Source organism: Salmo trutta, chromosome 2, assembly GCF_901001165.1.
Source record: "Salmo trutta chromosome 2, fSalTru1.1, whole genome shotgun sequence".
Taxonomy (NCBI): domain Eukaryota; kingdom Metazoa; phylum Chordata; class Actinopteri; order Salmoniformes; family Salmonidae; genus Salmo; species Salmo trutta.
The window spans coordinates 2,883,443-2,909,284 of NC_042958.1; the positions used below are offsets into that span (position 1 = coordinate 2,883,443).

General features: G+C 45.0%; 2 protein-coding genes across 3 annotated transcripts in view; both read left to right on the forward strand.

Annotated features, from left to right (window-relative positions):
• stau2 (staufen double-stranded RNA binding protein 2) overlaps positions 1–24,529 on the forward strand; it is a gene marked incomplete in the record, with an annotated part of 300,994 nt that extends 276,465 nt beyond the window's left edge. Inside the window, 2 exon segments of the mRNA XM_029691563.1 lie at positions 8,336–8,401; positions 21,659–24,529. Of these exon segments, the coding sequence (XP_029547423.1) occupies positions 8,336–8,401; positions 21,659–21,765 (173 nt within the window).
• LOC115149055 (nascent polypeptide-associated complex subunit alpha, muscle-specific form-like) lies at positions 13,788–16,777 on the forward strand. Of its 2 annotated transcripts, none has more exons than XM_029691550.1 (2): positions 13,788–14,482; positions 15,152–16,777. In XM_029691550.1, the coding sequence occupies exon 2, from the start codon at positions 15,537–15,539 to the stop codon at positions 16,740–16,742; it is 1,206 nt and encodes a 401-aa protein (XP_029547410.1). In that variant the 5' UTR covers positions 13,788–14,482; positions 15,152–15,536; the 3' UTR covers positions 16,743–16,777. The 2 variants fall into 2 exon arrangements, with proteins under 2 accessions (XP_029547410.1, XP_029547400.1); XM_029691540.1 differs by having other exon boundaries at positions 13,806–14,276; positions 14,356–16,777.
• Positions 24,530–25,842: the final 1,313 nt, after the last annotated feature.

Here is a 25,842-nt window from a genome sequence, read left to right on the forward strand (position 1 = left end):
GGAATTTCTTTCTTTCCTTAATGCGTTTGAGCCAATCGGTTGTGTTGTGACAAGGTAGGGGTGGTATACAGAATATAGCCCTATTTGGTAAAAGACCAAGTCCATATTATGGCAAGAACTGCTCAAATAAGCAAAGAGAAACGACAGTCCATCATTACTTTAAGACATGAAGGTCAGTCAATCCGGAAAATTGCAAAAACTTTGAAAGTTTCTACAAGTGCAGTCGCAAAAACCATCAAGTCCTATGATGAAACTGGCTCTCATGATGACCGCCACAGGAAAGGAAGACCCAGAGTTACCTCTGCTGTAGAGGATAAGTTCATTAGAGTTACCAGACTCAGAAATTGCACATTCAACATCAACTGTTCAGGGGAGACTGCGTGAATCAGGCCTTCATGGACGAATTGCTGCAAAGAAACCACTACTAAAGGACACCAATAAGAAGAAGAGGCTTGCTTCAGCCAAGAAACACGAGCAATGGACATTAGACTGGTGGAAATCTGTCCATTATTCTGATGGGTCCAGATTTTTGATTTTTGGTTCAAACCACTGGGTCTTTGTGAGACGCAGAGCAGGTGAACAGATGATCTCCGCATGTGTGGTTCCCACCGTGAAGCATGGAGGAGGAGGTGTGATGGTGTGGGGGTGCTTTGCTGGTGATACTGTCATGATTTATTTTGAATTCATGGCACACTTAACCAGCATGGCTACCACAGCATTCTGCAGCGAGACACCATCCCATCTGGTTTGCGTTTAGTTGGACTATAATTTGTTTTTCAACAGGACAATGACCCAACACACCTCCAGGCTATGTAAGGGCTATTTGACCAAGAAGGAGAGTGATGGAGTGCTACATCAGATGACCTGGCCTCCACAATCACCCGACCTCAACCCAATTGAGATGGTTTGGGATGAGTTGTCAGTGCAGATAGTCCAGGTAACCATTCATTAACTATTTAGCAGTCTTCTAGCTTGGGGGTAAAAATTGTCTCGGAGCCTGTTGGCCAGAGAGCCGATGCTCTGGCACCATTTGCCGGATAGTAGCAGAGTGACAGTCTGTAGCTTGGGTGACTGGAGTCTTTGGCTTCCGTTGACACCGCCTGCTATAGAGGTCCTGGGTGGCAGGGAGCTCGGGTCAAGTAATGTACTGGGCTGTCCGCACTACCCTCTGTAGCGCTTTGCGGTCGAGAGTGGTGCGTTTGCCATACCAAGCGGTGATGCAGTCAGTCAAGATGCTCTTGATGGTGCAGCTGTAGAACTTTTTGAGGATCCGAGGGCCCGTGCCAAATCTTTTCAGCCTCCTGAGGGGGAAGAGGCGCTGTCGTACCCTCTTCACGACTGTGTTGTTTGTAAACCATGCTAATTCTTTAGTGATATGGACACAGAGGAACTTGAAGCTCTCGTCCCGCTCCACTACAGCCCCTTCGATGTGAATGGGGGTGTGCTCGGCCCTCCTTTTCCTGTAGTCCGCGATCAGGTCCTTTGTCTTGCTGACATTAAGGGAGAGTCTCTGACCTCCTTCCTGTAGGCTGTCTCATCGCCGTCGGTGATCAGGCCTACCATCGTCATTTCGTCAACAAACTTGATGGCGTTGGAGTCGTGTGTGGCCACGTAGTAATGGGTGAACAGGGAGTACAGGAGGGGACTAAGCACACACCCCTGAGGGGCCCCCGTGTTGAGGGTCAGCTTGACAGAGTTGTTGTTGCCTACCCTCACCACCTGGGGCCGTCCGGTCAGGAAGTCCAGGATCCAGTTACAGAGGAAGGTGTTTAGTCCCAGGTTCCCCAGCTTGTTGATTGAGCTTGGAGGGGACTATAGTGTTGAACGCTGAGCTGTAGTCTATAAACATAATTCTCACGTAGTTATTTCCCCTCTTGTCCAGGTGGGAGAGGGCACTGTGACGTGCAATAGAGATTGTGGTATCTGTGGATCTGTTGGTGCAGTATGTGAATTGGAGTGGGTCCAGGGTGTCTGGGATAATGGTGTTGATGTGTGTCTTTACCAGCCTTTCAAAGCACTTCATAATACTGATGTACTGGCGATAGTCCTTTAGGCAGGTTACTTTGGAGTTCTTGGGAACAGGGACAATGGGACATTTTGAGATTACAGTTTGTTGGGATTACATACTGGCATAAAGAAAGATTGAAAATGTCAGTGAAGACACATGCCAGCTGGTCTGACAGGCTTTGAGAACGCTCCCTGGTATTCCGTCTGGCTCAGCAGCCTTGCAAGTGTTAACCTGTTTAAAGTTTTACTCTACATCGGCCACGTAGAGCGAAATCGACACCGTCATCCGCAACAACGGGGGGGGGGCTTTTCATGCAAGACTCAGTGTTGTTTTCGTCGAAGCGTACACAGAGCTTCGAAGTGATCAAGTTGATATGTGACGGTTACTTGTGAGATGTAAATATATTTCAGTTGTTGGCCAGTTTCCAATCATAGTAGAGGAGAGAGAGGAAAGGAAAGGGAGAGAGGAGGAAAGGAAAGGAAAGGGGGAGGAGGAAAGGGAGAGGAGGAAAGGAAAGGGGGAGGAGGAAAGGAAAGGGAGAGAGGAAAGGAAAGGGAGAGAGGAAAGGAAAGGAAAGGGAGAGAGGAGGAAAGGAAAGGGGGAGGAGGAAAGGAAAGGAAAGGGAGAGAAGGAAAGGGAGAGGAGGAAAGGAAAGGGGGAGGAGGAGTCATAGGGTGAGAACTCAAGAGAGAGAGAGAGAGTTCTTCAGATCTCACTTTTCACTCTAATATATACAGAGTCTGTCTGTGTTTTGGGGATTCCCTCACTCATTTCTCTCTATCTTTTTCCCAACCGCCTTTCTCTGCGATGACGGTAGTGTAGGTATGGGGGTAGGAATTTGGGGGTTTGGGGGTGGTTTTGGGGTGGGGGGGGGTTGGGGGGGGGCTTTAGGGGGATGGGATTGGGGGTATGGTGGGAGTGGTAATGTGGGGGCTGCCCAGTGTCATCTCAGCAGATGTATATAATCTCCCTCTCTCTCCTTCCTCCTCTTAGGAGACAGAGCGAGGGAGGAGATAGAAGGTAGGGGGGCACATCTGGACCTTATCTCAAGAGTCTGCCAGGGATCAGCAGCCTAGTAGGATCAGATCGGTCCAGTTTGGCCTGGTTAAACTCAGTCCGGTCCAGTTTGGCCTGGTTAAACTCAGTCCGGTCCAGTTTGGCCTGGTTAAACTCAGTCCAGTCCAGTTTGGCCTGGTTAAACTCAGTCCGGTCCAGTTTGGCCTGGTTAAACTCAGCTCAGTCCAGTCCAGTTTGGCCTGGTTAAACTCAGTCGAGACCAGTTTGGCCTGGTTAAACTCAGTCGAGACCAGTTTGGCCTGGTTAAACTCAGTCCAGTCCAGTTTGGCCCGGTTAAACTCAGCTCAGTCAAGACCAGTTTGGCCTGGTTAAACTCAGTCGAGACCAGTTTGGCCTGGTTAAACTCAGTCGAGACCAGTTTGGCCTGGTTAAACTCAGTCCAGTCCAGTTTGGCCTGGTTAAACTCAGTCCAGTCCAGTTTGGCCTGGTTAAACTCAGTCCGGTCCAGTTTGGCCTGGTTAAACTCAGTCGAGACCAGTTTGGCCTGGTTAAACTCAGTCGAGACCAGTTTGGCCTGGTTAAACTCAGTCGAGACCAGTTTGGCCTGGTTAAACTCAGTCCGGTCCAGTTTGGCCTGGTTAAACTCAGTCGAGACCAGTTTGGCCTGGTTAAACTCAGTCGAGACCAGTTTGGCCTGGTTAAACTCAGTCCGGTCCAGTTTGGCCTGGTTAAACTCAGTCCGGTCCAGTTTGGCCTGGTTAAACTCAGTCCAGTCCAGTTTGGCCTGGTTAAACTCAGCTCAGTCGAGACCAGTTTGGCCTGGTTAAACTCAGCTCAGTCGTGTCCAGTTTGGCCTGGTTAAACTCAGCTCAGTCGTGTCCAGTTTGGTCCACTTAGACCTACATTGATGCATCAGGTGTCCAGAGAATGTCTGATTGATTCAGGTGTCAGATCAGATGTCCACTATCCAGACAGAGAATGTCTGATTGTTTCAGGTGCCAGATCAGATCAGATGTCCACTATCCAGACAGAGAATGTCTGATTGTTTCAGGTGCCAGATCAGATCAGATGTCCACTATCCAGACAGAGAATGTCTGATTGTTTCAGGTGCCAGATCAGATCAGATGTCCACTATCCAGACAGAGAATGTCTGATTGTTTCAGGTGCCAGATCAGATCAGATGTCCACTATCCAGACAGAGAATGTCTGATTGTTTCAGGTGCCAGATCAGATCAGATGTCCACTATCCAGACAGAGAATGTCTGGTTGATTCAGGTGTCAGATCAGATGTCCACTATCCAGACAGAGAATGTCTGATTGTTTCCAAGACAGCTGATGGCCAGAATAGTTCATTACAGATAAGCTCTGCACGGCTCTCATCTCATTCTGTGTGTTTGTGATTTTAAAAGGGATTCTGGAGGTCTTCCATGGCAATAGAAGGAGCGTTGGTGGGAAAATAAAATTGGGTAATTTATTGCGACACTAAATGTTGAATTTTAGTTTTTAGTTGCGTCCAGATGTGTTTCATTCTACTACAGCGGCTGACATCGGTGGATCATGATGTCATATTGGTAAATGGAACTTGACCCAAACAATGGAAATGCCATGGAAACCATGGGGGGGAGATCTCCTCATTGTCCCCCAGCAACATTAGCTTACATTTAGGCTATTGTCTATATCTGTATGTCACACACTACGTTGAGGTCAAAATCAGAGTATAAGTCTTGTATGGATGTCAACCCCCAACACATGTTCATGTCATCATCACCAATCCACTGCATTACAGTTAGAAACGACTTTGACCACCACCACCACCACTGATTTCTCTATGCTAGCTATGCTAACAGCTTATACGGACAGGAGTTAGCATTTAGCAGTCACTTCTTCTAGACCTGAAAATTGGACTTCTACATGTTACGCAGTGAAAACAGCCAAATATATTTACATGGGACTTTAGTAAGCACATTGTGGGTCTGTTATAATATACCAACCATGACTGATTTGACCAATATCTACTTTGTTAGAACAGAGTTGTTGAATGTGTGCCAATCCGCCGTCCTTCTACGATTCCCATCAGTCTGCGTTCCATTGACCTCTATACCACATCTTCCCAATCAGTCAATCACTTACCATTACCAATCAATCACATACCATTACCAATCAATCACTTACCATTACCAATCAATCACATACCATTACCAATCAATCACATACCATTACCAATCAATCACATACCATTACCAATCAATCGCATACCATTACCAATCAATCGCATACCATTACCAATCAATCACATACCATTACCAATCAATCACATACCATTACCAATCAATCACATACCATTACCAATCAATCACATACCATTTACCAATCAATCACATACCATTACCAATCAATCACATACCATTACCAATCAATCACATACCATTTACCAATCAATCGCATACCATTACCAATCAATCGCATACCATTACCAATCAATCGCATACCATTACCAATCAATCGCATACCATTACCAATCAATCGCATACCATTACCAATCAATCGCATACCATTACCAATCAATCGCATACCATTACCAATCAATCGCATACCATTACCAATCAATCACATACCATTACCAATCAATCACATACCATTACCAATCAATCACATACCATTACCAATCAATCGCATACCATTTACCAATCAATCGCATACCATTTACCAATCAATCACATACCATTACCAATCAATCACATACCATTACCAATCAATCACATACCATTACCAATCAATCGCATACCATTACCAATCAATCACATACCATTACCAATCAATCACATACCATTACCAATCAATCACATACCATTACCAATCAATCACATACCATTACCAATCAATCGCATACCATTACCAATCAATCACATACCATTACCAATCAATCGCATACCATTACCAATCAATCGCATACCATTACCAATCAATCGCATACCATTACCAATCAATCACATACCATTACCAATCAATCACATACCATTTACCACAAAGCTTCTTGTTCTCCTTGTTATTTTCCTGAACCAGAAAGATCCATTCAATTGAATGGAAGAGCCTTTTCACAAACAAAGCATTTGTCACAAATCGCTTCCCAGCAACCCGTCGTCCTCCGTAGTTTTGTCCGTAGCTTCACCTTTACATTTTATAATTTTTTTACACGTGAGTCGTTTAGCAGTCGCTCTGATCCAGTCGCTCTGATCCAGTCGCTCTGATCCAGTCGCTCTGATCCAGAGCGACTTACAACAGCAATTAGGCTGAAGTGTCTTGCTCAAGGGTACATCGATTCGAACCAGCATTGTATTGGTTACTGGCTCAACGCTCTTAACCACTAGGCTACTCGCCGGCCCACAAAAATGGACCGACTCTTCCATCAGATAAACCTAGTGCTCAGCGGCATCCCAAATGGCACTCTATTCCCTATGATAAAACACTACTTTAGACTAGGGCCCACAGGACTAGTCAAAAGTAGTTGACTACAATAGGATGCAGATAGAGTTGTAGCTGTTAGCAGTGTGTGTGTGTGTGAGAGTGAGTGAGTGAGTGAGTGAGTGAGTGAGTGAGTGAGTGAGTGAGTGAGTGAGTGAGTGAGTGAGTGAGTGAGTGAAAGACAGGGAGAGAGAGAGAAAGACAGAGGGAGAGAGGGAGAGAGAGAGAGAGAGAGAGAGGTATTGTAGGCCTGAAGCTGTTTACATTGTGTTAGTGGTCAGGAATGCAGATGGGACAGCGATTGACTTAGGAAAATGGAGGCAGCCAAACACAGAGTGGAAACGATAACCCCGATAACGCTCGACCAACACAGTGAGGGGGGAAACACACGCTCACTCACAGAAAGACACACAAACAATCAGTAAAACACACACACACTAAAACACACACATGTTAGCCTAATAACGCTAGAGGAACATTTAAGGGAACAAAGACAGCATAAGGAGACGTTAATGTTAGAGGGGAACGTTTCACTAGTCCTGTGTTTAGTCCTGTGTTTAGTCCTGTGTTTAGTCCTGTGTTTAGTCCTGTATTTCACTAGTCCTGTATTTCACTAGTCCTGTGTTTAGTCCTGTATTTAGTCCTGTGTTTAGTCCTGAGTTTAGTCCTGTGTTTAGTCCTGTGTTTCACTAGTCCTGTGTTTAGTCCTGTGTTTAGTCCTGTATTTAGTCCTGTGTTTAGTCCTGTGTTTAGTCCTGTGTTTAGTCCTGTGTTTAGTCCTGTATTTCACTAGTCCTGTATTTAGTCCTGTGTTTAGTCCTGTGTTTCACTAGTCCTGTGTTTAGTCCTGTGTTTAGTCCTGAGTTTAGTCCTGAGTTTAGTCCTGTGTTTAGTCCTGTGTTTAGTCCTGTGTTTAGTCCTGTATTTAGTCCTGTGTTTAGTCCTGTGTTTAGTCCTGAGTTTAGTCCTGTGTTTAGTCCTGTATTTCACTAGTCCTGTGTTTAGTCCTGTGTTTAGTCCTGTGTTTAGTCCTGTGTTTAGTCCTGTGTTTAGTCCTGAGTTTAGTCCTGAGTTTAGTCCTGTGTTTAGTCCTGTGTTTAGTCCTGTGTTTAGTCCTGTGTTTAGTCCTGTATTTAGTCCTGTGTTTAGTCCTGTGTTTAGTCCTGAGTTTAGTCCTGTGTTTAGTCCTGAGTTTAGTCCTGAGTTTAGTCCTGAGTTTAGTCCTGTATTTCACTAGTCCTGAGTTTAGTCCTGTGTTTAGTCCGGCATGTTGGAGCTCGAAGCCTAAGATGTTCACTGTACCATGGAATCACACCTGCAACCCTGAACTTGTGACCGTTAAACACTCTAAACAATCTGAATATGAATCTGTTAGTGTTAGAAGGGAGAAGGGTTAGTGTCCTGTTGCCATTGGGTTTCTCAGAGTAAGTGTTAGAAGGGAGAAGGGTTAGTGTCCTGTTGCCATTGGGTTTCTCAGAGTAAATGTTATTTGAAAAGCAGCTGAAGGGTGACAGTCAGTCTCTCCTTCTCTCCCTCCCTGTCTCTCTCCCTCCCTGTCTCTCTCCCTCCCTGTCTCACTCCCTCCCTGTCTCTCTCCCTCCCTGTCTCTCTCCCTCCCTGTCTCTCTCCCTCCCTGTCTCTCTCCCTCCCTGTCTCACTCCCTCCCTGTCTCTCTCCCTCCCTGTCTCTCTCCCTCCCTGTCTCTCTCCCTCCCTGTCTCTCTCCCTCCCTGTCTCACTCCCTCCCTGTCTCACTCCCTCCCAGTCTCTCTCCCTCCCTGTCTCACTCCCTCCCTGTCTCTCTCCCTCCCTGTCTCACTGGGTCATCTGTTCTTCTCTCCCTCCGCAGGCTGCTCTAAGTGCCTTGAAACAGCTGTCGGAGCAGGGACTGGACACGGTGGACTGCCCTATCAAGGTAAAACACGGAGCATCTATAATGCCACATAGACGCTAGTGGTCACCGATACCTTAAAAAAGAGGGGCCTCACAATGGGCCTCAGGATCTCGCCACAGTATTATTTGTACATTCAAATTACCATCATAAAAATGCAATTGTGTTCGTTGTCTGTAGCTTACGCCTGCCCCATACCATAACCCCACCATGGGGCACTCTGTTCACAACGTTGACATCAGCAAACCGCTCGCCCACACGACACCATACACATGGTCTGTGGTTGTGAGGCCGGTTGGACGTACTGCCAAATTCTATAAAACAACGTTGGAGGCGGTTTATGGTAGAGAAATGAACATTCAATTCTCTGGCAACAGCTCTGGTGGACATTCCAGCAGTCAGCATGACAATTGGATGCTCCCTCTGAGACATCTGTGGCATTGTGTTGTCTGACAAAACTGCAAATTTTAGAGTGGTCTTTTATTGTCCCCAGCACAAGGTGCACCTGTGTAATGACCATTCTGTTTAATCAGCTTCTTGATATGCCACACCTGTCAGGTGGATGGATTATCTTGGGTAAAGGAGAAATGCTCACCAACAGGGAGGTAAACAATGTGTGCTCAACATTTGAGAGAAATAAACGTTTTGTTCGTATGGAACATTTCTGGGATCTTTTGTATGAAACGTGGGACCAACATTTTCTTTAACCTGTCTCCTTCCTGTCATGTTCAGTACATATAAATACACTCACGCGCCTAAACTTGTGTGTGTGTGTGTGTGTGTGTGTGTGTGTGTGTGTGTGTGTGTGTGTGTTTCCCCCTGGTGAAAAAAGGCCAAGCGCATATTTACATGAGAGTCAAATACACGATATACACTGAGTGGACAAAACATTAAGAACACCTGCTCTTTCCATGACAGACTGACCAGGTGAATCCAGGGGAAAGATAGGATCCCTTATTGATGTCACTTGTTAAATCCACTTCAATCAGTGTAGATGAAGGGGATGAGACAGGTTAAAGAAGGATTTCTAAGCCTTGAGACCACTGATTTATGGATTGTGTATGTGTGAACATTCAGAGGGTGAATGGGCAAGACTAAATATTGAAGTGCCTTTGAACGGGGTTTGGTAGTAGGTGCCAGGCGCACCCGTTTGTGTTGAGAACTGCAACGCTGCTGGGTTTTTCACACTCAACAGTTTCCTGTGTGTATCAAGACTGATCCACCACCCAAAGGACATGCAGCCAACTTGATATAACTGTGGGAAGCATTGGAGACAACATGGACCAACATCCCTGTGGATCGCTTTCAACACCTTATAGAGTCCATGCCCCGACAAACTGAGGCTGTTCTGAGGGTTCAACTCAATAATAGGAAGCTGTTCTTGGATTAGTCCACTGAGACAGGCACCAAATCAGACGGGTGTCCCAGCACCCCCTGAAATGGATTAGTCCACTGAGACAGGGGTGAATCAGACAGGTGACCCAGCACCCCCTGAAATGGATTAGTCCACTGAGACAGGCACCAAATCAGACAGGTGTCCCAGCACCCCCTGAAATGGATTAGTCCACTGAGACAGGCACCAAATCAGACAGGTGTCCCAGCACCCCCTGACATGGATTAGTCCACTGAGACAGGCACCAAATCAGACAGGTGTCCCAGCACCCCCTGAAATGGATTAGTCCACTGAGACAGGCACCAAATCAGACGGGTGTCCCAGCACCCCTTGATATGGATTAGTCCGCTGAGACAGGTGTGAATCAGACAGGTGACTCTGCAGCAGACACATTGGAAACATTGAGAGAGAATATAGTATACAGTATGTACTTTTGACCAGAGCTGGGCTCCGCCATTTTCTTTAGCCTCTGGTTTATAATGTAGAGAATAGGGTGCCATTATTTCTTTAGCCTCTGGTTTATAATGTAGAGAATAGGGTGCCATTATTACTTTAGCCTCTGGTTTATAATGTAGAGAATAGGGTGCCATTATTTCTTTAGCCTCTGGTTTATAATGTAGAGAATAGGGTGCCATTATTACTTTAGCCTCTGGTTTATAATGTAGAGAATAGGGTGCCATTATTTCTTTAGCCTCTGGTTTATAATGTAGAGAATAGGGTGCCATTATTACTTTAGCCTCTGGTTTATAATGTAGAGAATAGGGTGCCATTATTACTTTAGCCTCTGGTTTATAATGTAGAGAATAGGGTGCCATTATTACTTTAGCCTCTGGTTTATAATGTAGAGAATAGGGTGCCATTATTTCTTTAGCCTCTGGTTTATAATGTAGAGAATAGGGTGCCATTATTTCTTTAGCCTCTGGTTTATAATGTAGAGAATAGGGTGCCATTATTACTTTAGCCTCTGGTTTATAATGTAGAGAATAGGGTGCCATTATTACTTTAGCCTCTGGTTTATAATGTAGAGAATAGGGTGCCATTATTTCTTTAGCCTCTGGTTTATAATGTAGAGAATAGGGTGCCATTATTTCTTTAGCCTCTGGTTTATAATGTAGAGAGGAGGACACCATTTGGACCTCAGTCTGCTCAGCTATAGGATGTCCCCTGTTCATACTAGCAGAGCTGTACTTCTCACCTATATTATTGTATTGCGTTGTTAAAGAAGAGCGTTAGATAGAAACAAAGGCCATTGATCGGTACCAAATTGCTCCCTATTCCCGCTATGCAGTGCACTCATTTTGACCAGGGCTCATGAGACTGTGATCAGAAGTAGTGTACTATAGGAAGAGGGTACCATTGGGACAGCCCATGTATCTCCGGTAATATTACTGTCTGAAGTCACTACGTAAGGTAACTGAGCTGACAAGATGTAAGGCCCATGTCAGACCAGACCACTGCTTCTCATAGTTATTGGTCAGCCTTTTAAAATCCACCCCTGGTTTGGTGTTTATAGTGTTTTATTAGTGTGTGTAGATTACAGCAGGGAGAGAGAGAGAGAGAGAGAGAGAAGGACAGAGTGAGAGAGAGGGAGAGAGAGAGAAAGAAAGACAGGGAGAAAGAGAAGGAAACAGAGTGAGAGATCTAGGAAGAAAGAGAGAGAGAGAGACGGAAAAGAGAAAGCAAGAGAGATACAGGAAGAAAGAGAGAGAAAGACAGAGAGAGAGATACAGGAATAAAGAGAGAGAGAGAGAGAAAGACAGAGTGAGAGATCTAGGAAGAAAGAGAGAGAGAGAGAGAAAGACAGAGTGAGAGATCTAGGAAGAAAGAGAGAGAGAAAGACGGAAAAGAGAAAGCAAGAGAGATACAGGAAGAAAGAGAGAGAAAGACAGAGAGAGAGATACAGGAATAAAGAGAGAGAGACAGACAGAGATAGAGAGATACAGGAAGAAAGAGAGAGAGAGAGAGAGATACAGGAAGACAGAGAGATAGACATACAGGAAGAAAGAGAGACAGACAGACAGACAGAGAGATAGAGAGATACAGGAAGAGAGAGAGAGAGATACAGGAAGAAAGAGAGAGAGAAAGACGGAGATGGAGAGATACAGGAAGAACGCGAGAGAGCGATAGAGAGATACAGGAAGAAAGAGAGAGAGAAAGACAGAGAGATACAGGAAGAAAGCGAGAGAGCGATAGAGAGATACAGGAAGAAAGCGAGAGAGAAAGACAGAGAGATACAGGAAGAAAGCGAGAGAGAAAGACAGAGAGATACAGGAAGAAAGCGAGAGAGTAAGACAGAGATAGGTGTAACGGTCGTCGTATGAAGTGGACCAAGGCGCAGAGGGTTGAGTGCTCATTTTAACTTTTATTAGAACACTAAACAAAACAAGAAAACAAACGAACGAACAGTATTGCAGGCTACACACAGCTATGCAAAAACAACTTCCCACAAACCACCAGTGAAAAAAGGGCTACCTAAGTATGACTCCCAATCAGCAACAACGATGTACAGCTGTTCCTGATTGAGAGCCATACCAGGCCAACAAAGAAATACACAACATAGAAAATCATAGGAATACAAAACCAGAACAAAACCCAAAAACCCCTACAACACAAAACAAACACACCCCTCTTTTTTAATAACATACCCAATAAACCCCGAAACACTCTAAACAAACGCAACCCTGCCACGTCCTGACCAAACTACAATAACAAATAACCCCTTTACTGGTCAGGACGTGACAGATAGAGAGATACAGGAAGACAGAGAGAGATAGAGAGATACAGGAAGAAAGAGATCGAGAGAAAGACAGAGCGAGAGAGAGATAAAGGAAAAAGAGAGAGAGAAAGAGAGAGATACAGGAAGAGAGAGAGGTAGAGAGATACAGGAAGAACGCGATAGAGAGATACAGGAAGAAATAGAGAGAGAGAAAGACAGAGAGATAGAGAGATACAGGAAGAAAGACAGAAAGACAGAGAGATAGACAAAGAGAGGGAGATACAGGAAGAAAGAGAGATAGACAAAGAGAGAGAGATACAGGAAGAAAGAGAGAGAGAGAAAGACAGAGAGATACAGGAAGAAAGACAGAGAGATAGACAAAGAGAGAGAGATACAGGAAGAAATGAATTTCTCCATTCAATCTAACAGAAAGGAGATTTGTCCTTTAAATGTCACAGGGAGGTGTAGGCTGTGTGTGTGTGTGTGTGTGTGTGTGTGTGTGTGTGTGTGTGTGTGTGTGTGTGTGTGTGTGTGTGTGTGTGTGTGTGTGTGTGTGTGTCCACTCCGCTCTGCATTTACATAGAACCCCCACCCACCCACCTCTCCTCCCCATACTCCGCCCCCGTCACCGCTCCTCCCCATGCCCTGCCGCCTAACGCTTTGCATGATGGTTATCTGTCTGTCACCACTACACCAGAGTCTGGTCATGGGGCCAACCAGTTACACACACAACCACTCCACTGAGGGAAACACATGTCTCCTTCCACGGAACCTTCCGTGTCGCCCTCCAGGAACGGCTCCAGAAGGAATCAGAATCATTTGATTTTCATATTGGAGCCGTATTTATATTTTCACGGGACTTCCTGTTGTGGGCATCCGTATAGTAAAGACATGTAATTTAACTGTAAAAAAAAAAATGTATTTCCTTTTAAATTGGAATTAACTCAACCAGTCGTGATGTTTTCATCAGATTGTCAAACAAATCACTTCATGTGGCGGCGCAAGTTTGGGGAAGCTTACAATTTATCCTACCATTTATCCTACCATTTATCCTACCATTCTCCTACCATTTATCCTACCATTCTCCTACCATTTATCCTACCATTTATCCTACCATTTATCCTACCATACTCCTACCATTTCTCCAGATCTACACACCAGTTATGATTTACATATGCTCATTTTAAATAAAGGTTAAATAAAATGTTTAAAAAAATTGAAAATTCATGGAACAGTTTCATTTCTAATATAACGTTTTCCTTTTTCTAAATGTGTTTAATCCCAAAGAGCTGAATTAAAATGCTACTAATACCATTACACCATCCTCTGGACACCCTATTACACCATCCTCTGGACACCCTATTACACCATCCTCTGGACACCCTATTACACCATCCTCTGCCGTCTGGACACCCTATTACATCATCCTCTGGACACCCTATTACACCATCCTCTGGACACCCTATTACACCATCCTCTGGACACCCTATTACACCATCCCCTGGACACCCTATTACACCATCCCCTGGACACCCTATTACACCATCCTCTGGACACCCTATTACACCATCCTCTGGACACCCTATTACACCATCCTCTGGACACCCCATTACACCATCCTCTGGACACCCTATTACACCATCCTCTGGACACCCTATTACACCATCCTCTGGACACCCTATTACACCATCCTCTGCCATCTGGACACCCTATTACACCATCCTCTGGACACCCTATTACACCATCCTCTGGACACCCTATTACACCATCCTCTGGACACCCTATTACACCATCCTCTGCCATGTGGACACACCATTACACCATCCTCTGGACACCCCATTACACCATCCTCTGGACACCCTATTACACCATCCTCTGGACACCCTATTACACCATCCTCTGCCATCTGGACACCCTATTACACCATCCTCTGGACACCCTATTACACCATCCTCTGGACACCCTATTACACCATCCTCTGGACACCCTATTACACCATCCTCTGCCATGTGGACACACCATTACACCATCCTCTGGACACCCCATTACACCATCCTCTGGACACCCTATTACACCATCCTCTGGACACCCCATTACACCATCCTCTGGACACCCTATTACACCATCATCTGGACACCCTATTACACCATCCTCTGCCATCTGGACACCCTATTACACCATCCTCTGGACACCCTATTACACCATCCTCTGGACACCCTATTACACCATCCTCTGGACACCCTATTACACCATCCCCTGGACACCCTATTACACCATCCTCTGGACACCCTATTACACCATCCTCTGGACACCCCATTACACCATCCTCTGGACACCCTATTACACCATCCTCTGGACACCCCATTACACCATCCTCTGGACACCCTATTACACCATCATCTGGACACCCTATTACACCATCCTCTGCCATCTGGACACCCTATTACACCATCCTCTGGACACCCTATTACACCATCCTCTGGACACCCTATTACACCATCCTCTGGACACCCTATTACACCATCCCCTGGACACCCTATTACACCATCCTCTGGACACCCTATTACACCATCCTCTGGAAACCCCATTACACCATCCTCTGGACACCCTATTACACCATCCTCTGGACACCCTATTACACCATCCTCTGGACACCCCATTACACCATCCTCTGGACACCCTATTACACCATCCTCTGGACACCCTATTACACCATCCTCTGGACACCCTATTACACCATCCTCTGGACACCCTATTACACCATCCTCTGGACACCCTATTACACCATCCTCTGCCATGTGGACACACCATTACACCATCCTCTGGACACCCCATTACACCATCCTCTGGACACCCTATTACACCATCCCCTGGACACCCCATTACACCATCCTCTGGACACCCTATTACACCATCCTCTGGACACCCTATTACACCATCCTCTGCCATCTGGACACCCTATTACACCATCCTCTGGACACCCTATTACACCATCCTCTGGACACCCTATTACACCATCCTCTGGACACCCTATTACACCATCCTCTGCCATGTGGACACACCATTACACCATCCTCTGGACACCCTATTACACCATCCTCTGGACACCGTATTACACCATCCTCTGGACACCCTATTACACCATCCTCTGGACACCCTATTACACCATCCTCTGGACACCCTTTTACACCATCCTCTGGACACCCTATTACACCATCCTCTGGACACCCTATTACACCATCCTCTGGACACCCTATTACACCATCCTCTGCCATGTGGACACCCTATTACACCATCCTCTGCCATGTGGACACCCTATTACACCATCCTCTGTCATCTGGAAACCCTATTACACCATCCTCTGCCATCTGGACACCCTATTACACCATCCTCTGCCATGTGGACACACCATTACACCATCCTCTGGACACCCTATTACACCATCCTCTGGACACCGTATTACACCATCCTCTGGACACCCTATTACACCATCCTCTGGACACCCTATTACACCATCCTCTGGACACCCTTTTACACCATCCTCTGGACACCCTATTACACCATCCTCTGGACACCCTATTACACCATCCTCTGGACACCCTATTACACCATCCTCTGCCATGTGGACACCCTATTACACCATCCTCTGCCATGTGGACACCCTATTACACCATCCTCTGTCATCTGGAAACCCTATTACACCATCCTCTGCCATCTGGACACCCTATTACACCATCCTCTGCCATCTGGATACCCTATTACACCATCCTCTGCCATCTGGACACCCTATTACACCATCCTCTGCCATGTGGACACCCTATTACACCATCCTCTGCCATGTGGACACCCTATTACACCATCCTCTGCCATGTGGACACCCTATTACACCATCCTCTACCATGTGGACACCCTATTACACCATCCTCTACCATGTGGACACCCTATTACACCATTCTCTGCCATGTGGACACCCTATTACACCATCCTCTACCATGTGGACACCCTATTACACCATCCTCTGCCATGTGGACACGCTGTTACACCATCCTCTGGACACCCTATTACACCATCCTCTGGACACCCTATTACACCATCCTCTGCCATGTGGACACCCTATTACACCATCCTCTACCATGTGGACACCCTATTACACCATCCTCTACCATGTGGACACCGTATTACACCCTGATCCACTGGCGGCTAAAGACATGACAGCATGGTACTCAGAGACAGCCTATAGGCCAATGCAGCAGTAGGTCTAGAACTTCCATCAGTACATGAAGATGAAAAATAAAAACAGAAAAAGGGTATTTTTATGACATTTCCACTGGATAGATGATGGTATTCTGCTCCTTCACACCGAGGGTTGGTGATTATCGATGGTTGGTGATTATCGAGGCTTGGTGATTATCGAGAGGGTTGGTGATTATCGAGGGGGTTGGTGATTACCGAGGCTTGGTGATTATCGAGAGGGTTGGTGATTATCGGGGCTTGGTGATTACCGGGGCTTGGTGATTATCGAGAGGGTTGGTGATTATCGCGGTTTGGTGATTATCGAGGCTTGGTGATTATCGAGGCTTGGTGATTATCGAGAGGGTTGGTGATTATCGCGGTTTGGTGATTATCGAGGCTTGGTGATTATCGAGAGGGTTGGTGATTATCGAGGCTTGGTGCTTATCGAGGCTTGTTGATTATCACGGCTTGGTGATTATCGAGGCTTGGTGATTATCAAGGCTTGGTGATTATTGGGGCTGGGTAATTATCGGGGCTTGGTGATTATCGGGGGTTGGTGATTATCGAGGCTTGGTGATTATCGAGGCTTGGTGATTACCGGGGCTTGGTGATTATCGAGGCTTGGTGATTATCGCGGCTTGGTGATTATCGAGGCTTGGGGATTATCGGGAGGGTTGGTGATTATCGAGGCTTGGTGGTTATCGAGGGGGTTGGTGATTACCGAGGCTTGGTGGTTATCGAGGCTTGGTGATTATCGGGAGGGTTGGTGATTATCGAGGCTTGGTGGTTATCAAGGCTTGGGGATTATCGCGGGTTGGTGATTATCGAGGGTTGGGGATTATTGAGGGTTGGGGATTATTGAGGGTTGGTGATTATCGGGAGGGTTGGTGATTATCGAGGCTTGGTGGTTATCGAGGGGGTTGGTGATTACCGAGGCTTGGTGGTTATCGAGGCTTGGGGATTATCGAGGGGGTTGGTGATTACCGAGGCTTGGTGGTTATCGAGGCTTGGTGATTATCGGGAGGGTTGGTGATTATCGAGGCTTGGTGGTTATCGAGGCTTGGGGATTATCGCGGGTTGGGGATTATCGAGGGTTGGGGATTATTGAGGGTTGGGGATTATCGAGGGTTGGGGATTATCGAGGGTTGGTGATTATTGAGGGTTGGGGATTATTGAGGGTTGGGGATTATTGAGGGTTGGTGATTATCGAGGCTTGGTGGTTATCGAGGCTTGGTGATTATTGAGGGTTGGGGATTATCGAGGGTTGGGGATTATCGAGGGTTGGGGATTATCGAGGGTTGGGGATTATCGAGGCTTGGAGATTATCGAGGGTTGGGGATTATCGAGGCTTGGGGATTATCGAGGCTTGGTGGTTATCGAGGCTTGGTGATTATCGAGGGGGTTGAGTGTTGGAAAGACTCTTTAAATACTGTGAGGAATGAGGAACTATTATCATTAGCAATGGATGTTTAAAAAAAATCTGATTCCGTTGATTCACTGTGTGAGGTGAAGAAAAAAATGAATTAACAAGCTCAGCTTATTAGTGGCGGACATGGTGAGTTATTAAGACCATCAGAAATCAGACATCCCCAAATGGGCACGTTCCTACATTTCACCAGGTAATTCAAAACTCAGGACAGGCAAGGAGGTACGGTAGGGCAGGCCAGGCACCCTAAGGCCCGCCCATAACGCTATCCCCACCTGCTTTTTCTCTCTCTCTCTCTCTCTCTCTCTCTCTCTCTCTCTCTCTCACCCCCTCTCTCTCTCTCACCCCCTCTCTCTCTCTCACCCCCTCTCTCTCCCTCCCTGCTATCTCTTCTTCCATGACAGGGAGGAGAGGAGGGAGGAACATCCAGAGAATGAAATAATTAAACAATGAATTATGGGAGTGGAAAGTCATTGGGGTTAGAGTATAGCTGGTGTAGCCCTGGGAAAAGGATCTGTCATCTTCAGCGTTAAAGATGAAGACGGAGCAAGGACAAGCTGACCAGTGCTCTGATTTACCTCATTATCACAGATAGACTGTGAATACTTGACTCACCACATTATCACAGATAGACTGTGAATACTTGACCCACTACATTATCGCAGATAGACTGTGAATACTTGACCCATTACATTATCGCAGATAGACTGTGAATACTTGACCCATTACATTATCGCAGATAGACTGAATACTTGACCCACCACATTATCACAGATAGACTGTGAATACTTGACCCATTACATTATCGCAGATAGACTGTGAATATTTGACCCATTACATTATTGCAGATAGACTGTGAATACTTAACCCACTACATTTTTGCAGATAGACTGTGAATACTTGACCCACCACATTATCACAGATAGACTGTGAATACTTGACCCACTACATTATTACAGATAGACTGTGAATACTTGACCCATTACATTATCGCAGATAGACTGTGAATACTTGACCCACTACATTATCGCAGATAGACTGAATACTTGACCCACCACATTATCACAGATAGACTGTGAATACTTGACTCACTACATTATCGCAGATAGACTGTGAATACTTGACCCACTACATTATCGCAGATACACTGTGAATACTTGACCCACTACATTCAGTCACTGCCTTGTTTTCTGGCTCAACACCAGAACTAGGTGTCCTCTTCCAGCAGGACAATGATCCAAAGTACACCTCAAAATCAACACAAAAATGGTTCACCGACAACAGAATCAAGGTTTTTTTTCCATGGCCATCCCAGTCCCCTGTCCTAAACCCCATAGAAAACCTGTGGGATGAGCTGAAGAGGAGTCCACAAGCGTGGACCTCAGAATCTGAAGGATCTGGAGAGATTCTGTATGGAGGAATGGTCTCAGATCCCTTGCCATTCTCCAACCTCATTACGCATTATAGGAGAAGACTCAGAGCTCTTATCTTGGCAAAGGGAGGTTGCACAAAGTATTGAATGAAGGGGTGCCAATAACTAATAATAATGTTTTATGATAAGAAATTATTTTATAAAAAATGTTTGTTCAATTATTTTACTTTAATTAAAGGTTTTATTTAAAAAAAAATGTATTTCAGGGTTAAGAGTCTAACGTTAGCATTAGGGTTAAGGGTCTAATGTTAGCATTAGGGTTAAGGGTCTAATGTTAGCATTAGGGTTAAGGGTCTAACGTTAGCATTAGGGTTAAGGGTCTAACGTTAGCATTAGGGATAAGGGTCTAATGTTAGCATTAGGGTTAAGGGTCTAATGTTAGCATTAGGGTTAAGGGTCTAATGTTAGCATTAGGGTTAAGGGTCTAACGTTAGCATTAGGGTTAAGGGTCTAACGTTAGCATTAGGGTTAAGGGTCTAACGTTAGCATTAGGGATAAGGGTCTAATGTTAGCATTAGGGTTAAGGGTCTAATGTTAGCATTAGGGTTAAGGGTCTAATGTTAGCATTAGGGTTAAGGGTCTAATGTTAGCATTAGGGTTAAGGGTCTAATGTTAGCATTAGGGTTAAGGGTCTAACGTTAGCATTAGGGTTAAGGGTCTAACGTTAGCATTAGGGTTAAGGGTCTAATGTTAGCATTAGGGTTAAGGGTCTAACGTTAGCATTAGGGTTAAGGGTCTAATGTTAGCATTAGGGTTAAGGGTCTAACGTTAGCATTAGGGTTAAGGGTCTAACGTTAGCATTAGGGTTAAGGGTCTAATGTTAGCATTAGGGTTAAGGGTCTAATGTTAGCATTAGGGTTAAGGGTCTAACGTTAGCATTAGGGTTAAGGGTCTAACGTTAGCATTAGGGTTAAGGGTCTAACGTTAGCATTAGGGTTAAGGGTCTTACGTTAGCATTAGGGTTAAGGGTCTAACGTTAGCATTAGGGTTAAGGGTCTAACGTTAGCATTAGGGTTAAGGGTCTAACGTTAGCATTAGGGTTAAGGGTCTAACGTTAGCATTAGGGTTAAGGGTCTAACGTTAGCATTAGGGTTAAGGGTCTAACGTTAGCATTAGGGTTAAGGGTCTAACGTTAGCATTAGGGTTAAGGGTCTAACGTTAGCATTAGGGTTAAGGGTCTAACGTTAGCATTAGGGATAAGGGTCTAACGTTAGCATTAGGGTTAGCATTAGGGTTAAGGGTCTAACGTTAGCATTAGGGATAAGGGTCTAACGTTAGCATTAGGGATAAGGGTCTAATGTTAGCATTAGGGTTAAAGGTCTAATGTTAGCATTAGGGTTAAGGGTCTAACGTTAGCATTAGGGTTAAGGTTCTAACGTTAGCATTAGGGATAAGGGTCTAATGTTAGCATTAGGGTTAGCATTAGGGTTAAGGGTCTAACATTAGCATTAGGGTTAAGGGTCTAACGTTAGCATTAGGGTTAAGGGTCTAATGTTAGCATTAGGGTTAAGTTTAGGCCTGAAGTCCTCATGACAGGAACCATTCTGCGTATTAATACAGTGATTCCTTCCAGGAACAAAGGATGTATTGTGAAAATATTTAGTATAGGTCCTCAATCAATCACATGTTTTTCTAAAACCCTTTTTAAATCAGCAGTTGTCACAAAGTGCTGTACAGAAACCTGGACTAAAACCCCAAAGAGCAAGCACGGTGGCTAGGAAAACAGAAACCTAGGAAGAATCCTTGAAAGGAACCAGGCTCTGAGGGGTGGAGAATAGGGCCTCTGTGGTTAGGATTAGAGGTATGGCTAATGTCCCACTGTAGCTCCGTTGGTAGAGCATGGCGCTTGCAACGCCAGGGTTGTGGGTTCGATTCCCACGGGGGGGCCAGTATTTAAAAATGTAATAAAATGTATGCATTCACTACTGTAAGTCGCTCTGGATAAGAGCGTCTGCTAAATGACTGAAATGTAAATGTAAATGTTGACAGGATCCCTTCTATGTATTAGATCAGAAACGATTTCAATTGGAAGAAAGGATGCATTCTAACATCTTGCTTCTCTCTGATTGGTCCCCCCCCAGAGCAGCGAGGTGTGTGTCAGAGAGGACGGACACTAAAACAGACTAACTCAGGCACCACCCACCACTCAGGTCGCCATGGATACAACAGGCTGTCGTCAAGGAGATGACCCCTGACTCTTCCCCCGTCACCTATGACCCCTATCCCTACCCCACGACCGCCGCTGCATCCTGGCAACAACCTGGAACAACATGCAATGGAGTGTGTGGATGTGTACTGAGAAGGAGAGAAAAATAAATACAAAAATAACCGACTAACTAGAAAAAAAATGGGGAAAAAAACCTTTTGAGTCTCTATGTGAAGACAACACTATCCTAACACATTACATGTATTGATCATTTACGAAGAATTTAAATAAATAAAAATAAAAAATACAAAATATATAAAAACTAGATTGAGTATAAACACATAGATTTAACCCTGTTGGATAGATGTGTAATGGAAAGGGTTAAAACCCAATATGTATATCATGCCATAAAGACAGAGGCAACATTATAGGGGGGGGGGAGAGAGAGAATCAAAGTTGTGTAGCTTATTTTCCATGGGGTAATTACGTTTCTGTTAATTTTCTAGTTTATTCATCTAACAATGCTTGAGTACTGACTGTATTATAAAATTAGCCAATAGCAGTGCTGTGAAAGTTGTAGCTGTTGTCTTCTCATACAGTATATGCTGATATTAATAAAAACAACAAAAAATATATATATATTACTTTATCATCTATCTATATGGATGTGAATGACTTGCAGAAATATCATATGCACAGAAAAAAAGGTTTCTTCATGTGGAGAAAAAGGCCATCCTGCCTGGTGTTTAGCATTAAGCAATAGAGCTAGCAGGCAGGGTAAGGGTCTATTCAATTGGAAGTCAGTCAATTCAGGAAGGGATTTGAAGTTAAAACAAAACAAAAAAAGCTTTTTTTTTTAAATGTAAAAATAGCTTATTTTCAATTAATTGAGAAATGAATGAAAATGGATGCCATTTTGTTCGATAATTGAATTGCAATTTCAGTTTATTTCCTGAATTGACTGACCTCAATTGGAATTGAGCCCCTCTGCTATCAGATGACTGTGACGTGGTTAGAGGGAAGCAGCAGGTTGGGCCAACCTCTCCTCTGGGTCCTGCAGAGGGAAGCAGCAGGTTGGGCCAACCTCTCCTCTGGGTCCTGCAGGGGGAAGCAGCAGGTTGGGGCCAACCTGTCCTCTGGGTCCTGCAGGGGGAAGCAGCAGGTTGGGCCAACCTCTTCTCTGGGTCCTGCAGGGGGAAGCAGCAGGTTGGGCCAACCTCTCCTCTGGGTCCTGCAGGGGGAAGCAGCAGGTTGGGCCAACCTCTCCTCTGGGTCCTGCAGGGGGAAGCAGCAGGTTGGGGCCAACCTGTCCTCTGGGTCCTGCAGGGGGAAGCAGCAGGTTGGGCCAACCTCTCCTCTGGGTCCTGCAGGGGGAAGCAGTAGGTTGGGCCAACCTCTCCTCTGGGTCCTGCAGGGGGAAGCAGCAGGTTGGGCCAACCTCTCCTCTGGGTCCTGTAGAGGGAAGCAGCAGGTTGGGCCAACCTCTCCTCTGGGTCCTGCAGGGGGAAGCAGCAGGTTGGGCCAACCTATCCTCTGGGTCCTGCAGGGGGAAGCAGCAGGTTGGGCCAACCTCTCCTCTGGGTCCTGCAGGGGGAAGCAGCAGGTTGGGGCCAACCTCTCCTCTGGGTCCTGCAGGTGGATATATTATGAAGCAGGATCAATGAGTTAGCCAGTTAACTTTGATAAACAGACAGAAATAACAGATTTTCTGATTCATTAAAAAAGCTACATTTATATGAGTTGTTGGTTGTTGAAGCAATCAAGACCAATTAAGAATGTTTCAGCAAGTTAGCTGGCAAACTCCTTGATCCTAATTTGTAGTGTACCCCCTTGGTCTGCCTAACCTTGGGTAAGGACACTTCACCACAGACAGCATCACTAGAATGGGTTCTTCTCACCAGAGAGGTAGAGGAGAGTTTGGCAGCCATGTTGGTAAGGACCTAAAAGCATAATACCCCACCCCTGTAAAGTGTGTAATGTAACAAGCCCCCTTGCCTACCACCTACCATAGAGGCTGCCTACCGTTCTAGAATGCATAGTATTGGAGTATTCTGGAATGGACAAGGTGTTCTAGAATACACCTAATGGGTTCTAGAATGGACACCATGTTGTTGATGATAAGGACGACGTGGTGATTTAGTGACTAAAAGTCTCTAATAGTCCAGTGATTCTATGTTCGTGGATTTTTCCCCCTTCTCCTCCCTCCACAGTTTAGTCGATTACATCTACACCCATTGTGTGTGTTGTATTGACCTGGCCACCAAGGCATCAACTGGGTGCTTTTAATCTCTGCATTCTGAACCCTATGAGCAAAAGATGTTGAAAACAAACTGAAAATATGTTTAAAAGACTCTTTTAAACACTGAAAAATGTTTTAAATGTTGAAAATGTGTTTAAAAGACAACCTCTTTTAAACACTGAAAATGTTTTAAATGTTGAAAATGTGTTTTTAAAAGATGCTTAAATACATATTTTATATTGAAAAGACGTCTTTTCGACATCTTGTGCTCACTGGGAATCATCTCTGAAGTGGCGAAACCCTCCAGCCATTAATTAGCAGGGTTTCACCCATTCAGAGATCACTTGAATCTAGGGTTGCGAAATTCTCCCAAAATTACCCCGTTTCCCAGAAATCCTGATTGTGAGACCAGGAATCGTCCAACCAGGATTTCTGGAAAACGATCGTAATTTTGCAACCCTACTTGGATCACTGACATGGAGGATGTGGGAGGAGCAACGTGTTATAATAAGGAAACAGTGTCTCTTCCTGAAATGCAGTAAAATCACCTCGGTTCATGTTGACAAATGTCTGATGTCTTTTCTTTATTGTTTCTGTGTCGTGAAAATCAAGTGAAGAAGAAACAACATCACATTTAGGTAACTGAATTAAGGCCAGGATTAAATGGAATTTAAGGCCAGGATTAACTGGAAATTAAGGCCAGGATTAACTGGAAATTAAGGCCAGGATTAACTGGAAATTAAGGCCAGGATTAACCAGAAATTAAGGCCAGGATTAAATGGAATTTAAGGCCAGGATTAACCAGAAATTAAGGCCAGGATTAACCGGAAATTAAGGCCAGGATTAACCAGAAATTAAGGACAGGATTAACCGGAAATTAAGGCCAGGATTAACCAGAAATTAAGGCCAGGATTAACCAGAAATGAAGGCCAGGGTTAACCAGAAATTAAGGCCAGGATTAACCGGAAATTAAGGCCAGGATTAACCGGAAATTAAGGCCAGGAATAACTGGAAATTAAGGCCAGGAATAATCGGAAATTAAGGCCAGGATTAAATGGAAATTAAGGCCAGGATTAACTGGAAATTAAGCCCAGGATTAACTGGAAATTAAGGCCAGGATTAACCGGAAATTAAGGCCAGGATTAACTGGAAATTAAGGCCAGGATTAACTGGAAATTAAGCCCAGGATTAACCGGAAATTAAGGCCAGGATTAACCGGAAATTAAGGCCAGGATTAACTGGAAATTAAGGCCAGGATTAACCGGAAATTAAGGCCAGGATTAACTGGAAATTAAGGCCAGGATGAACCGGAAATTAAGGCCAGGATTAACCGGAAATTAAGGCCAGGATTAACTGGAAATTAAGGCCAGGATTAACTGGAAATTAAGCCCAGGATTAACAGGAAATTAAGCCCAGGATTAACTGGAAATTAAGGCCAGGATTGACTGGAAATTAAGGCCAGGATTAACCGGAAATTAAGGCCAGGATTAACTGGAAATTAAGGCCAGGATGAACCGGAAATTAAGGCCAGGATTAACCGGAAATTAAGGCCAGGATTAACTGGAAATTAAGGCCAGGATGAACCGGAAATTAAGGCCAGGATTAACCGGAAATTAAGGCCAGGATTAACTGGAAATTAAGGCCAGGATTAACTGGAAATTAAGCCCAGGATTAACAGGAAATTAAGCCCAGGATTAACTGGAAATTAAGGCCAGGATTGACTGGAAATTAAGGCCAGGATTAACCGGAAATTAAGGCCAGGATTAACTGGAAATTAAGGCCAGGATGAACCGGAAATTAAGGCCAGGATTAACCGGAAATTAAGGCCAGGATGAACAGGAAATTAAGGCCAGGATTAACAGGAAATGAAGGCCAGGATT